The sequence below is a fragment of the Narcine bancroftii genome, chromosome 1, assembly GCF_036971445.1.
Source record: "Narcine bancroftii isolate sNarBan1 chromosome 1, sNarBan1.hap1, whole genome shotgun sequence".
Taxonomy (NCBI): Eukaryota; Metazoa; Chordata; class Chondrichthyes; order Torpediniformes; family Narcinidae; genus Narcine; species Narcine bancroftii.
In genome coordinates, this window is record NC_091469.1 from 367,342,952 (window position 1) to 367,356,706 (window position 13,755).

Sequence of the window (13,755 nt, forward strand, 5' to 3'; positions counted from 1 at the left end):
ACATCTCACTTATCAGGAAGGCAGATCAGTGACTGCACATCCTTATAAGGCGCATGCGGGCAAGGCTACTAGCCACTATTCTTTTTGCAGGAGATCCATCAAAAACATCCTGGCCAGCTGCATCACAGTGTGGTTATGGTTGCAATAGGGCTTGGGTCCAGAGCACCATAAAAGCTGCAGAGAGGATCAATGGAGTCACCCTCACCCCATCAAAGTGATTTACTGGGATTGTTGTTAAAAGGCTCACAAAATCAGTGATGACCCCTTCAACCCCATTTTCCATCTACTCCCATTGGGGAAAAAAAGCTTTTTCAGGTGCATTCTCTGCTAAGAATGCGCCTAAAGAAGCAGAAGCAGCCCTTTAAATTCCAGTTCAGGAGGCAGCTTTGAAAGCGCAGCACTGTCCACCTGACAGGGCATCTGCGCCGGAATGTGCATCTGGACGCATTCCGGCTCCTATCCCTTGGGCTGTCAATTCAGGATGGCTGGCTGTCAGCTGGGTCAGCCAGCATGGGGACGTCTCACGCAGGCCATCCCCACACTGATCCCACTGCCCTGCTCTCTCCCCACTCACGAATTCAGTCCCCACACTGTGGAGTGGCCGGTGCGGGCTGTCCCCACACTGTGGGGCAGCTGGTGCAGGCTGTCAGCGCGGGGACGCCCGCGCGGGACATCCCCACGCTGATCCCACTGCCCCGCTCTCTCCCCACTCACGGGGCTGGAGCAGCCGGTGGAGGAGAAGGAAGCTGGAGCGGCCGGTCGGTGAGTACGGGGGCTGGAGTGGCTGGCGGGTGAGTACGGGGGCTGGAACGGCCGGCGGGTGAGTATGTGGGCTGGAGCGGACGGCGGGGGAGGAGGCGCTTGAGTTGGGTACTGGCATTGTTTCGGCCAGCCCCCTTCTCCCCTGCCGGCCGCTCCAGCCCCCTTTTCCCCACTCCCGAAATCAGTCCTAACAGTGTGGGGACAGCCCACGCTGGCTGCCCGACAGTGTGGGGACTGATTTCGTGAGTGGGGAGAGAGTCGGGCAGCGGGATCAATGTGGGGACATCCCAGCGCTGACAGCCCCACCGGCCGCCCAACAGTGTGGGGACTGGGAGAGGAGCTGTCAGGTGCTGGTCAGCTGACTGTCATCTGAATGCAGCCACTTTTAGGCGGCTGCATTCAGATGGCTGGGGAGGCCACTGTGCTGCGGGGATTATCTCTCTTGGAGGAAGGTTACCAAACTCGCCTTGCAGGCGCCTCCTACACATTCACGTGGCCTTCCCACAGCCACATTTTGCCAAAATATGCAGCTTTACAAGCGGGTCAACTGGCCATCTGAAAGTGCCAGAAGTATCAGAGCCAGAACCACTCGGATGAGGAACAGTTTCTTCCCATCGGCAGTAAGACTGCTGAATCAATGCTAAAATCAACTTGCCATGACTCTACTATTTATTAAGAATATTCATTTTAATAAGTGTTCTGTGGATATGGATGGTTTGTTTGTGTGTGTTACGTCTCCACAGGTATTTTGCACAGTTCCGTACTGTGGACCAGAAAATATGGTTTCATTGGGTTATACTGATAAAATCAGATGACAAAAAAACTTGAACTTGACATGTGTTTCTGACAGAATGTTCAAAAGACAAAATCCTGTCACCTTCAACAGGGAAAAATATGATGCAGATGGCATCCTAAATTTGTCCCGAGTTAGCTGACCATAACAATTGCAGTTAAGAGGTGAATATCTCACTGTTCTCCCAACGTAACGAATGGATGAGTTACCCAATGAATGAGTAATGAAAGAAAAATGAGCAAGAGAGAGGGAGAATGATCATCATCTTGCTGTCCTTATGGAACTGCACACTGAAATGTAACTTGAGAATAGACTCAAGTTCAGCAACAATGATTTCTGGAGTCAAACTGTTTCCCAATAGTACCCAATAACCAAGCAATACATTCACTTCTTTCAGTAGCTGTTACTCACTTTGCAGTGCCAGCTCCACTGGTGATTAATGTGTTTATAAGTAACTCATGTCCATATCGAGCAGCTATATGTAGTGGGGTATTACCATTCTTGTCTTCACAATCTATTTCTGCACCTACAGGAAATACAGCAGGATTCATATTACAAAATACATTTAAACATTTAAAAACTGTATTTTGCTAATATTGATAACATTGAATTAGAGAATGAATACTGTTAAATGGATTTCTTAGTTTTAACTGTTGACTACATATCAGAATTTTATTTCCCATGTACTTGATCTATTCTCTCAACCTTCACCTGTGGGATATGTTCTACCAGGCTAGGTTTCCTTAAGAAGCAACTTCGATTCAAATAATACAAAACCAAAATTTTTGCTTGGAAATCACACTGACCTTTCAAAATAGAAATGATCATTCTTCTGAGAATACTAAAGGGTTATTTTCAAGATAAATAGGCAATTTTAAGAGCCATAAATATCAAAACCCACATCAAGAAGATGTAGCATTAAACTCGGATTATATGCATGTCCAAAAGAGCATATTGTTTTTCAGTCATGCAAAATTCACGGAGGTATATTAATATGTGATACTTTTACAAGTTCTGTCAACCCCATATACAAGTAGCAATAGAAATACACCAAAACACTGGTTCTTTAAACAAAATTAGTTTAATTCTCTGAGAATAGAACAAGATCAACATTTAACTTATCAACACTAAATTATTTACACAATCCCTCCCCCCAACCTAATCTAAGCGCAAGTATGTGTAATATGTTTTCAACTAAGTCCTTTTTACTGGCCAATTTTCCACTGTCCATGTTTCCAAGGCTATCGTTTCCAGTAATCTTCAATCCAGTGCACAGAATCAAACAGTCATTACATTCAAGCAAACTTCAGTGCTTTACTTAGAATGACCATGCAGGAAAGTTGTGGAAGGTTCCAGAGAGATGGTTGTTGCTTGTTGAATACCCCACACAGGAGTGTCTTCCAGAAGAAACTTGTCTTCTTTGCAGGTTCTTCTCACAGAGTTCTTCTCCTCTTCGCCACACTGGAAAGAGTAGCCGCCACTCCTGATTTCCACAGAGAGAACACTCAGGCTACCATATTAGAGCTCTGCCCAGTCTTGAAAAAGGAAGCCTTTTCAGCAGGCTCCTGTTCTGTCCAGCCTTTTCTAAAGGTGTTTTCAGGTAGCCTGAACAACCCAGTGTTAAGCTACATAATCTCCCCCTTTGCGGCTAAAGAGACTCACCTGAATGCATCAGAAGTGCCTCCGAGGCGCTAACGCCAACCCTCACCTGGGAGGGATTATCGGCAAAGTGCTGTGCTCCTCCGACACACCTGAATGTGCAGCCGTTTTAAGCGGCTGCTTGGGGGAGGGCTGATGACTCCATCACCTGGTGACCCAACTCCTCACTGCCTGACAGCCCCCCACCGCCCCACTGCCTGACAGTTCCTGCCCCACTAGGGAGGGGAGGTTGGTGGGAGCCATTGGGACAGGGGCGGCCAGCGGGGGATGTTGGGGCAGGAGTGGCCGGCAGGGGACTGCCAGTGCTGGCTGTCATAGCCCGGCTGGCCGCTCCTGCACCGGGGCTGCTCTCTGCAGATCAAAACGCAATGGTGGTCTTCCCTACCCATAATCGCCCATGCAGCTGGAACTCCTGTGGGAAACACACTGCATGGGGAATTATGGGTAGGGAGGAAGGCCATTGCTATGCTGCATATTTATGACGATGGCGCTATGGCACCAGTCGCCCTGCCTCCATCTGATCTAGAGGTGATACAAGATGCCTTTGGATATGAATATTCCCTTTCAGGTGGACAAGCCTTTTAGGAATGCCATCTGAAAGGCGAGTCCATAAGTTAAGATCCACTCCTGCCACTTCCTCAAGGTGAAGGATCCATCTGAAAGGGTCTTCAGACTTCCTTCTGCTAACTCCCTCTCTCTTGTTCTCTGCCCCTCTCCTCCTGGTGTTCCAGGCACTGTTATATTTTGGTTTCATTTTGCAAATTTCTAGGCTTTACAAAAAACTCATGGCCCCAACTCTATGCAAATGTCTCAGTTTCTTAGGTGTGCTTGCAAATGTTGCTAAAGCCCAGAACCTTCTGTTCACACCTGCCCTCAGAACTTTGCAAGGCATTGTCCTCTCTATAAAATGCATGCAATTTAACAGGTAAACCAATTCTAATTCCTTTTATAAGCATATATTTAAATAATCCATTGATGAAAAATAGGTTGTGAATTTGGGTTCAGTTGAGGTAATTATTTGGAATTAAGGATTTTTCATTGGCTAGACCAATTATAGATAATCATCTATTTCAACCGTGTTTGCTAGATGCAGATTTAAAGCAATGGCATAGAAAAGGTATTAAAAGTTTCAAGGATCTTTTTATTTGAAATAATTTTGCTTCTTTCGAACAATCATCAGCCAAATTTTATCTTTCCAATAGGCATTTCTTTAAATATTTACAAATTAGGTATTTTATTCAATCCAAGCTTTCGGATTTGACGCAAATTTTTAATACTATGATTGTTCATCTGCTTTTTAAACATTCGATTTTATTTCCATGGTGGATTAATAGCATGTATTTACAATAATTTACAGAACTTAAGTTCAGTCCCAATGGTTACAATCAAAAGAGATGGGAAGGAGACTTGAATCTAACTTTTTCCAGGTGAAGATTTGAATTCAACTCTCAGCTTTATTAATCATTCTTCATTTTGTGCAAGACATTGATCCTTTTTGTGAGAAATGCTAAATTTTTGAATTTTCTCTGAGTCATATGTTCTGGGAATGCCCAAATTTAGAGAGAATTTTTCAAACTTTATCAGCAATTTTTAAAATTAACTTGGAACCTTGTCCATTAATTGCTCTGTTTGGCTTTTCTCATGACTCAGATAAACCTCGATCAGCATCTCAAGAAAAAGTCTTAGCTTTTGCTACATTGATAGCCAGAGGAGCTATTTTATTGAAATAGAAAGGAAATTCATCCTCCACTCATATGCAGTGGTTATGTGATGTAATGTCCTATTTAAGTTTAAAGAAATTCAGAAACAATATTAAAGATAAAAGTTTCAATTTACTAAATTATAGGGCCCATTCTTAGAATGTTTTTAATAATTGGAAGAGTCAATAAGTATTATACGATCCAGTAATTCCTTATCTGTTCTCCGGGGGTCACCAGTGATTCCACATCATTATTGATTTATTTTTCTTCCAAAAAAAGGTAACCTTGATTAAATGGAGGAGATTAGTTTATTCAAAAACTTATTATTTTAATATAACAATCTAATAATGGGTCTGACATGGTTGCATTCATTATATATACGGAGTAACTATTAATTTCAAAGTGTGCATTTTATTAATTTTTTTCCTTTTCCTTTGGTATGTATTTGCTTGTACACAATTGATTAATTAAGTAATCATTTATTATGTATACTGTTAGGTCTGCTTTGTTCATGAATGAGTGAGACAAACACCAGACTGAGTCGAAATCAGGGTTCTTTGTTCTTTATTACCGGATTGTAACACTTGCGACTAACAATGTTAGTCGGAGAATGCATTCTGTCGTTATCAGCAAAATGGTGATTTTTTATACCCTTGGATACATGCTTAGAACATCATCATATCATTACTTGTCCAATGACTAAAACTGTTGCTATCCTTTCCCTGCTAGCTTCCTGCCTCTCAATCCATCAATGTCTCTCTTATCTTGTAAGTACAAGGATGCATTCACATCTTGTTACAGCCCTGTACAGGGTAACTCCTTACACATTCCCATCTCATGATGTTTTACCTTACAATACTCAACACAAATATATTAAAAAGAATGTGATACAAGCACAATTTGATAGCCTTTCAAAGATAAGTAAATAATTAAGCTTCAAATATGATGTGATATGAGTATTTTGGGTAAAAAGTAAATGAGATCTACCTCACTCTCAGATGTGTATATATAAATTGAGAGATATTAGATGAAGATTGTCAAAGTATTAGTCCCTTCAGCTTGTATATAGACATAAAACATATAAGATTTAACACAATGCTGAATCTAAGGTTTCCTACAGGTAAAGTTAAAGTATTGCATGGAGTATTAAATATATTGGTCTAAATTTAAATTTAGACATACAACACAGTAACAGATCACTTCAGACCATGAGTCCATTCTGCCCAATTTACACCCCAATTAACCTATACCTCCGGAACGTTTCGAATGCTGGGAGGAAACCACAGAAAACCCACTGTCAGACATGGGGAGACACGTACTGACCCCTTACAGACAACGTGGGATTCAAACCCTGGTCCCTATCACTGGCACTGCAAAACCTTCTATTCTGATATTGATCCACTATGCAATAAATGTAAAATATCAGGACGTTGACCCCTTGAGCTCCTGTTTGTTAAAACCATTTAAAAAGGAAAAATAAATGTCAAAAATAATAAAAAGATACAATTAAAGATTCCTACCCAGAAATAATGGGTAAGAAAAGCGCCAGTTAGGCAAAGGCAGCAGCAAGACAGGAGGAATGGTTGGCGCCCAATCCAGCCCATCTTGTGGAGCCTAAGATGGCGATGCCAAATCCAGGCCCGAAGCCTGGGAGGTCTCGTCAACAGAGACATGACTCTCCAAGCATGGTCGAAGCTCGCCTGGAAGGAGAGGCGACACAGTCCCCGATCGATCGTCGGGGAGGGGGACGTGAGGGGCCTGCAAAGAGGTCCAAGCATGAGCGAGGGGAGTGTGCCACATTTCCCCCTCTCCACCCAAGGACGAGAGAAGTGCACCTAGGAGTAAAACATGATGGGGGACAGAAACAATTTAAGGGAAGGCGCAGGAGATGCCGGTCCTGCGTTGGCAGATGGCTCCAACAAAGATCTCAGCAAGGCTGAAAGCGATGAGGAGGCTGGAGGCAGCATCGAAAGAAAACTGCAGGGAAGACCTGGGACCCACGAGGGGAGCAGGATGGCATCAGCAAAAGGGGGAGGGGTCACGGAGCCCTCGCTACAGGACATTTTGAAGGCTATGGAAAAATGGAGGCTATGGAAAAATGGAGGGGAGACTGGCCAGAGACAAGGAAAAAAACAGGGTAATTGTACAATAAAATGGATAGGTGGGAAAATGTCCTAAACCAGTGGTTCTCAAACTTTTTCTTTCCATTCATATACCACTAAGTATTCTCTATGTCATAGGTGCTCTGTGATTAGTAAGGGAATGCTTCAGGTGGTATGTGGGTGGAAAGAAAAAGTTTGAAAACCACTGTTTTAATCGTACCTAATTGATTCATTATGTGCACAGTTTCTTAACTCCAAAGGAAATGGGCCAATGACAATTTTTCTAAAGCAAAATGTTTTAGTAACAATTGGGTCTAGACCAGTGATTCTCAACCTTCCCTTCCCCCTCGCATACCACCTGAAGCAATCTCTTACAAATCACAGAGCACCAATGGCATAGGGATAACTTAAAAGTGGTATGTGAGTGGAAAGAAAAAGGTTGAGAACCAATGCCCTAGTTGGACTGACAGGGTGTCTGAATCAGAAGGAAGGACTTAAGACAATGAAGAAAGAATAAGTAAATTAGAAAGGGAGGTCACTATGTGGGAGGAAAAAAGGGGACACCTCTGGCAGAGAATAGACACTCTGGAGAACCATGGCTGGAGGAATACCATAAAAATTGTGGGGTTGCCGGAAGGTAAAGAAGGAAGGGATCCCTTCACGTTTATTTCAACACTGGCTGCCAGAGGTCTTGGGAAGGGAAAAACTGGGGGAAATCAGTGGAAGTGGAGAGCCCATCGGTCTCCCTTTCCGCGCCCGGTCAAAGGCCATGTCACCAAGACCATGAGAAAAATTTAAGGGCATCAGCTGTAAGGGCAAAAGCAAGGGGGTGAGGAGCGATGGAGCTGAAGGGAAATAAGGTTTTATTTTACTCAGACATAAGCGTGGCCCTCCTAAAATAAAGAAAAGAATTTGAGCCAATAAAAATGGCCAAGCTGAAAGGATACGCCAGTGTCCTTGGATATCCGGCAATTCTAAAAATCATATTGCCGGGGGCGAGAGAAAGTTCTTGTCAGAGGTCAAAGAGGTCTGGGAGTTTGTAAAGCAGCTACCAACTTGTATAAGAAAGTATACATGTGCGTAGTGCCAAATGGGTAATACCAAAGTTTTATTGAATGTAAGTACATATTGTAAGTAATAGGTATATATGAAAATAGCAATAGTGAGTTCAACTGTTTGTTATATAAAGACATTACTGGGAGAATTTGTAAAAAGGGAAAAGTCCGGAGTGGGGTGACGGAAGTGAGGATGGAGGGGTGTGGCAAGTAGATGGGTGCAAAAGCCACAGCCTAAGGTAAGGAGGGGGATGATGATGACGCAGAGGGTGAAATCACCAGAGGCGGAGGGGGAAGGTGACAGATGAACTACTTTGTATTATTTTTGTTCATTCTCCTTTCTCCTTTTTTGTTGATTTTTTTTCTTCTACTTGTCCTTTTGGGGTTAGTGGTCCTAGTTTCTGTTTTGTTTTCCCAGGCTTTGAAGGCAGTGCAGCAAAGGCCCATTAGATTTATTTCTGCAATAATGAATGGCAAAAGCTAAAGTAAAATGGGCCTATACTGTCCGCAGCTGAGCAGAATGTGACACAACAAAACTGGAACATCAAATTCCAAGCAGCTTGAATGTTATGATTACCCTGGTGGAAGAATCCAAAAACAACATCTACTTGAAGAAAAGGAGTTGGCCACTTCAAAATCCAAAAAAATTCTCTCCTAGATGGTTGTAGATCTTTAGACTTTTTTTTAAACTTTAATCATTGTGTTCATTCAAGACAGACAGATTTTTGGATTGTAGAAAGAAAAGATGTTTGGAAAGGAAGCATCAAGGCCAAAGATGAGATCAGCCATAATCTTAAATTAATCTTAAAGGTGGATTATATAAATGTTTTGATGCTGCCAAAATCAATGAATTTTGTGGCGTGTTCAGGACAACAAATTCTGATTCTGAATGACAAAGCAGGTTCAAGAGGCTGTATTGTCTACTGCTGTCTAGTTTATTATGTCAAATAGCATTGTCTGGATCTGAACTTTATAAGAACCCATCCTAGATGTTCATAGCTTTGATTCTTCCTTAGTGGAACATTTAACATCAACCTTGTGCCTCTTCCCTTTCTGATCTCCATCCTCCACACTAATGAAACCTGCACCCCAATGTGATCATGTGATACACATGTATTTGAGGATTAGTACACTTGTACACATTCTTTATTGTAAATCTAAAATGGTTCCCCACAGCACACAATGTGTGAACGTTATGACATAATATGCAGCCTGCATACATCCACAACACTTCCCCCCCACTCCCACAAAATAAATGTAATTTAACTGGCACATAGCCAGAAACATACTAAACTAAAGTAACTAAAGAATACTGTGACAAAGTATATATTTAAGTTTTTGGGAGATAAATTGGAAAAGGTTTGTTAGAGTATGTCACATACAAACACTTTAAAACAGATCTTTGCCCCATGCTAGACATATCAGCTACACAGCTTTTGCAAGAGCTTTCAAGAGTGCTCAAGAGACTTCACTAATGGATTGTTATGTACCAAAGGCAACAGATGAAAGAGCATGCTGGAGCAGCTGCTGTCTGGAAGAGAGTTTTCTTTGTAAGAGGGTCATGTGGTTTTTCAAGCAGAGAGAGTCAAACAGGCTTTCTCTCAGAGAGAGAGAGAGAGAGAGAGAGAGAGAGAGAGAGAGATCATTTGACAGTGTTACAGCCAGCAAAAATAGCTGGGAATGGAACAGGACAAGCTGGTAAGTCAGTTTGGAAGACGGACTGGTCAAAGCACTTGTGGTTCATGCAAGAGGAGAGAATTGGCTGTCTAATGTTTCACTTGGAATAAGTGAAACAAAAAGGAACACTGAAAGGAACTTGAAAGAAGAGGTTATCATCTGGAGAACCCTGAAGGGGCAAGTTTTGACAGCAAGATACTGGAGTGACTGATGAAAGTACATCAGTTGTGGATGTCCTGGAACAACAATATATCTCTCTCTGAAAACTGACAAGAACCTTCCTGAGTGGTAACCATTTACCTTTCAAGCACCAAAGCCTGGTGAACTTAATAAATGTTAAATTCTGTGCAGAGTATAAGAATTGCCTGCACCCAGTGAACTTCAAGGATTGAGAAGTGAGACTGGACTGTGAACCAAAGAACTTTTCTGAACTTACACACACATTACATACACGTGCGCTTAGAATTAGAAGGGGGATAAGTTAGGTTAAGTAAGTTAATAGTGATAAGTTAAAGTGTGATTCTATTTTCAGGTTTAAAGATAATTAAAAGCAACTTTTGTTTAAGTAACCATTTGTCTTGGTGAATATCTATTGATTTGGGTCCTCTGGGCTTGTAACAGTACACACACTAATATGGTCTCACACAACAATGTAACATTAACATGCCCAGTGATCAAGTCATTGAACACACACCTTCAGACATTCTGGAGGACGTCTTTCCCTTTCTGATCTTCTTGGCAAGGGAAAACTTTGCAAAATCTCAGGACACTTGGCCTTTTCAGGAAATACCTTCAAATGGCCGGTTCCAGAGATGGCGAGTCCTGTGACAATGAACTCCGTCTTTGGTGAGCACCATTCGGAATTAGGTCCGCACTGCTATCCTGAGCCATCAACGCTGAGGGTGGCCCCTCCTTTGATGTTATGTCTGGAATGCCGTTGTTGGAATGTGCCCAAAATGGACAGTCTTGGAGATCATCCGCATTGGACACGGATGCTGGATCATCTACAGCTCTGAAATGGTCGATGTTTCACTTCCATATTTTAGTTCCCACCAGTACAGAATATCAGAATCAGGATTTATTATCATGAACGAGTCATGAAATTTGGTGTTTTGTGGCAGCGTCACAGTGCAAACAAATATTATAACCATCTTATGACATTAATATAAAAAATAAAGTAAAATAATAATAACAATAATAGGGCACGAAAAGTCAGGCAGTGTCTTTGGTTCAATGATTATTCAGGAATCTGATGGCAGCAGGGAAGAGCTGTCTTTTTGTCGCTGAGTGTTCATCTTTAGGCTCCTGTACCTTTCCCCGATGGAGGTAGAGTGAAGAGGGCATGGTGGGTGTCTTTAAAACACCGCCTCATGTAGATGTCCTTGATGGAGTGAAGTCTGATGCCCATGATGTCGCAGGCCAAGTTAACGACCCTCTGGAGTTTATTCTTGTCCTGAGTTGGTGCCTCCATACAACCAGCCAGAATGCTCTCCATGGTACACCTGTAGAAGTTTACGAGGACTGGGTCGTGTTTCCCCGACTTCTTCCTGAAGTCCACAATCATCTCCTTGGTTTTGCTGATGTTGAGCGCAAGTTTGTTACCCCATTCAACAATTGATCTATCGCCGTCCTGTACATTTCTTAATTGTCGTTTGTGATTCTGCCGACAACTGTGGGGTCATCGGCAAACTTGTAGATAGCATTAGAATTGTGCCTGGCCACACAGTCATGGGTGTATAATGAGTACAGCAGTGGACAAAGCGCGCATCCTTGTAGTGCACCTACCTCGATGATCAGTGAGGAGGAGGCACTGTTTCCAATTTGTGCTGACTGTGGTCTTCCAATAAGAAAGTCAAGAATCCAGTTGCAGAGGTGGATACAGTTTGTAGCTTCTTGGCCAGAATAATGGTATTGAAGCCAACCTGTAGTCGATGAAGTAGGAGTTGTTGTTTTTGAGGTGATCCAGAGTTAAGTGGAGAGCCAGTAATATCGCCACTGCTGCGGAGTGATTGTGATGATCGGGGAATTGCAATGGGTCCAGATCTTTAGGTTAGTGTTAAGTTCGGCCATGACTAGCCTCTCAAAGCATTTCATCACAGTAGAAGTTAATGCTACTGGGCAGTTGTCGTTGAGGCAGCCCACGATACATTTTTGGATACGGGGATGATTGATGCCCTTTTGAAGCAGGTGGGAACCTCTGACTGCCGAAGAAGAGGTGGAAAATGTCTGAACACTCTGGCTAGATGGTTGGCACAGATTTTTAGTACCCTGCTAGGTACGCCATCAGGGCCTGACGCCTTGTGAGAGTTCACCCACTTGAATAATGTTCTGATATCGTCCTTAGAGACAGATCTCACAGGGTCCTCAGCCTTTTCAGGAATTCTAGTGGGCATTGTTTGGTTCTTCTTCTCAAAGCAGGCATAGAACGTGTTCAGGTAATGATAGTGTTTGCCTTTGCTTTGTAGGCTGTATTGGCCTGCACTCCCTGCCATAGCTGGCGTGTCTTTGCTTCAAAATTCCTCAAGAATTTCCATTTTGCTTTGGAGAAGGCCTTCCATAGGTCGCACCTGGACTTCTTGGAAAGATCTTGATTCCTGGCCTTAAAAACCCTTGTTCTTGCTCTCAGCAGATTGTGGATTCTCTGATTCATCCAGGGCATTGGTTGGGGAGCACCCAGTATTTGCACATGGGCACACACTCCTCCACGCAGGTCTTGATGAAGTCATTGACACCTGTTGCATATTCATTTGTCTATGGATGAGTTCTTGATTGTGTTCCAGTCAGCCAATTCAAAGCAGTCTTGCAGACACTCCACTGCCTCCTTTGATTGACCACACCTTCACTGTCTTCAGTCTCTGCTTGTACACCAGGAGCAGAAGAACAGCCAAGTGATCAGACTTGCCGAGGTGTGGTTGTGGTATGGCTCAGTATGCCTTTTTCATGGTGGTGTAGCAATGGTTGAGTGTGTTGATTTCCCTGGACTCGCATGTGACGTGATGGTGGTAGTTTGTCAGAGGCTTCTTTAGGTTGGCTTGATTGAATCCTCCCACTATGATCGGGAAGGCATCCAGATGTACTGTCTCATGGCTTTTCAATCACAGTGCTCAGTCCCTCCAGTGCCAGCCTGATGCTAGCCTGGAGTAGAATATACACTGTGACCAGGATGATGGCGGTGAACTCCCTCAGCAGGTAGAATAGGCAACACTTGACCGCCAGATGTTCCAGGATGGGGGAACAGGGCTGGGACACAACCATCACGTCTATGCACCAAGATGAATTGATGATGACACAAACACCACATCCCTGGTTTTTCTAGACGATGGTGTTCAATCAGTGCAATGAAGGGAGAGGCACTTGGACTACAGTCCCGTGTCCGAAATGTCAGCATTTAGCCATCTTTCTGTAAAGCACATCACGCAGCAGTCCCTGATGTCTCTCTGATGTTGAAGTCTGGCTTGGAGTTTATCAAATTTGTTCTCCAAGGACTGTACATTGGCCAGGAGGATGGTAAGGAGCCAAAGCCTCAGGTCCCAGCATCTGTGTGGCCTCCTCCATCCCCTCCCAGGTCTTCTTTACGTGGCTCATGGGTCCACTGCTGAAGCTGTTGTAGTACAGGTACACGATCCTTTATCCGAACGTGGGGAGAGAGGTGGCAGTGCAAGTTGGGCGGGCGAGAGACCGGCAGCGTGAGTTGGGTGGGTGAGGGGGGGAGAGACAGGCAGCACGAGTCAGGTGGGCGAGGGGAGATGGCAGGGCGACTGGAAGGGGGTGGGGGTAGATATGGCAGCACAATTCGGGTGGACTTAAATCTGGCTTTCCGAAATCCAGAAAAATCCGAAATTCGGAACACACTGTCCCCCGAAGGGTTCCGGATAAAGGATTGTGTACCTGTACCTGCTGGAATTGTACCTACTTGAGCTGTTTAAAATTCCCATAGTGTTATTATTGTACTTGCGTGAGTTCTACCGATTCCAAACAATCCTAGAACCTCCGTGCTGTCAAGTTTG

General features: G+C 43.5%; 1 protein-coding gene across 8 annotated transcripts in view; it reads right to left on the bottom strand.

Annotated features, from left to right (window-relative positions):
• The window catches only part of LOC138750698 (serine/threonine-protein phosphatase 6 regulatory ankyrin repeat subunit A), a 226,568-nt gene that overhangs the window by 98,958 nt on the left and 113,855 nt on the right, over positions 1-13,755 (bottom strand). For all 8 annotated transcript variants that reach the window (XM_069912781.1, XM_069912764.1, XM_069912800.1 and 5 more), the window contains one exon: positions 1,967-2,081. In XM_069912781.1, coding sequence (XP_069768882.1) covers positions 1,967-2,081 — 115 coding nt within the window. The remainder of the gene's footprint in view (positions 1-1,966; positions 2,082-13,755) is intronic.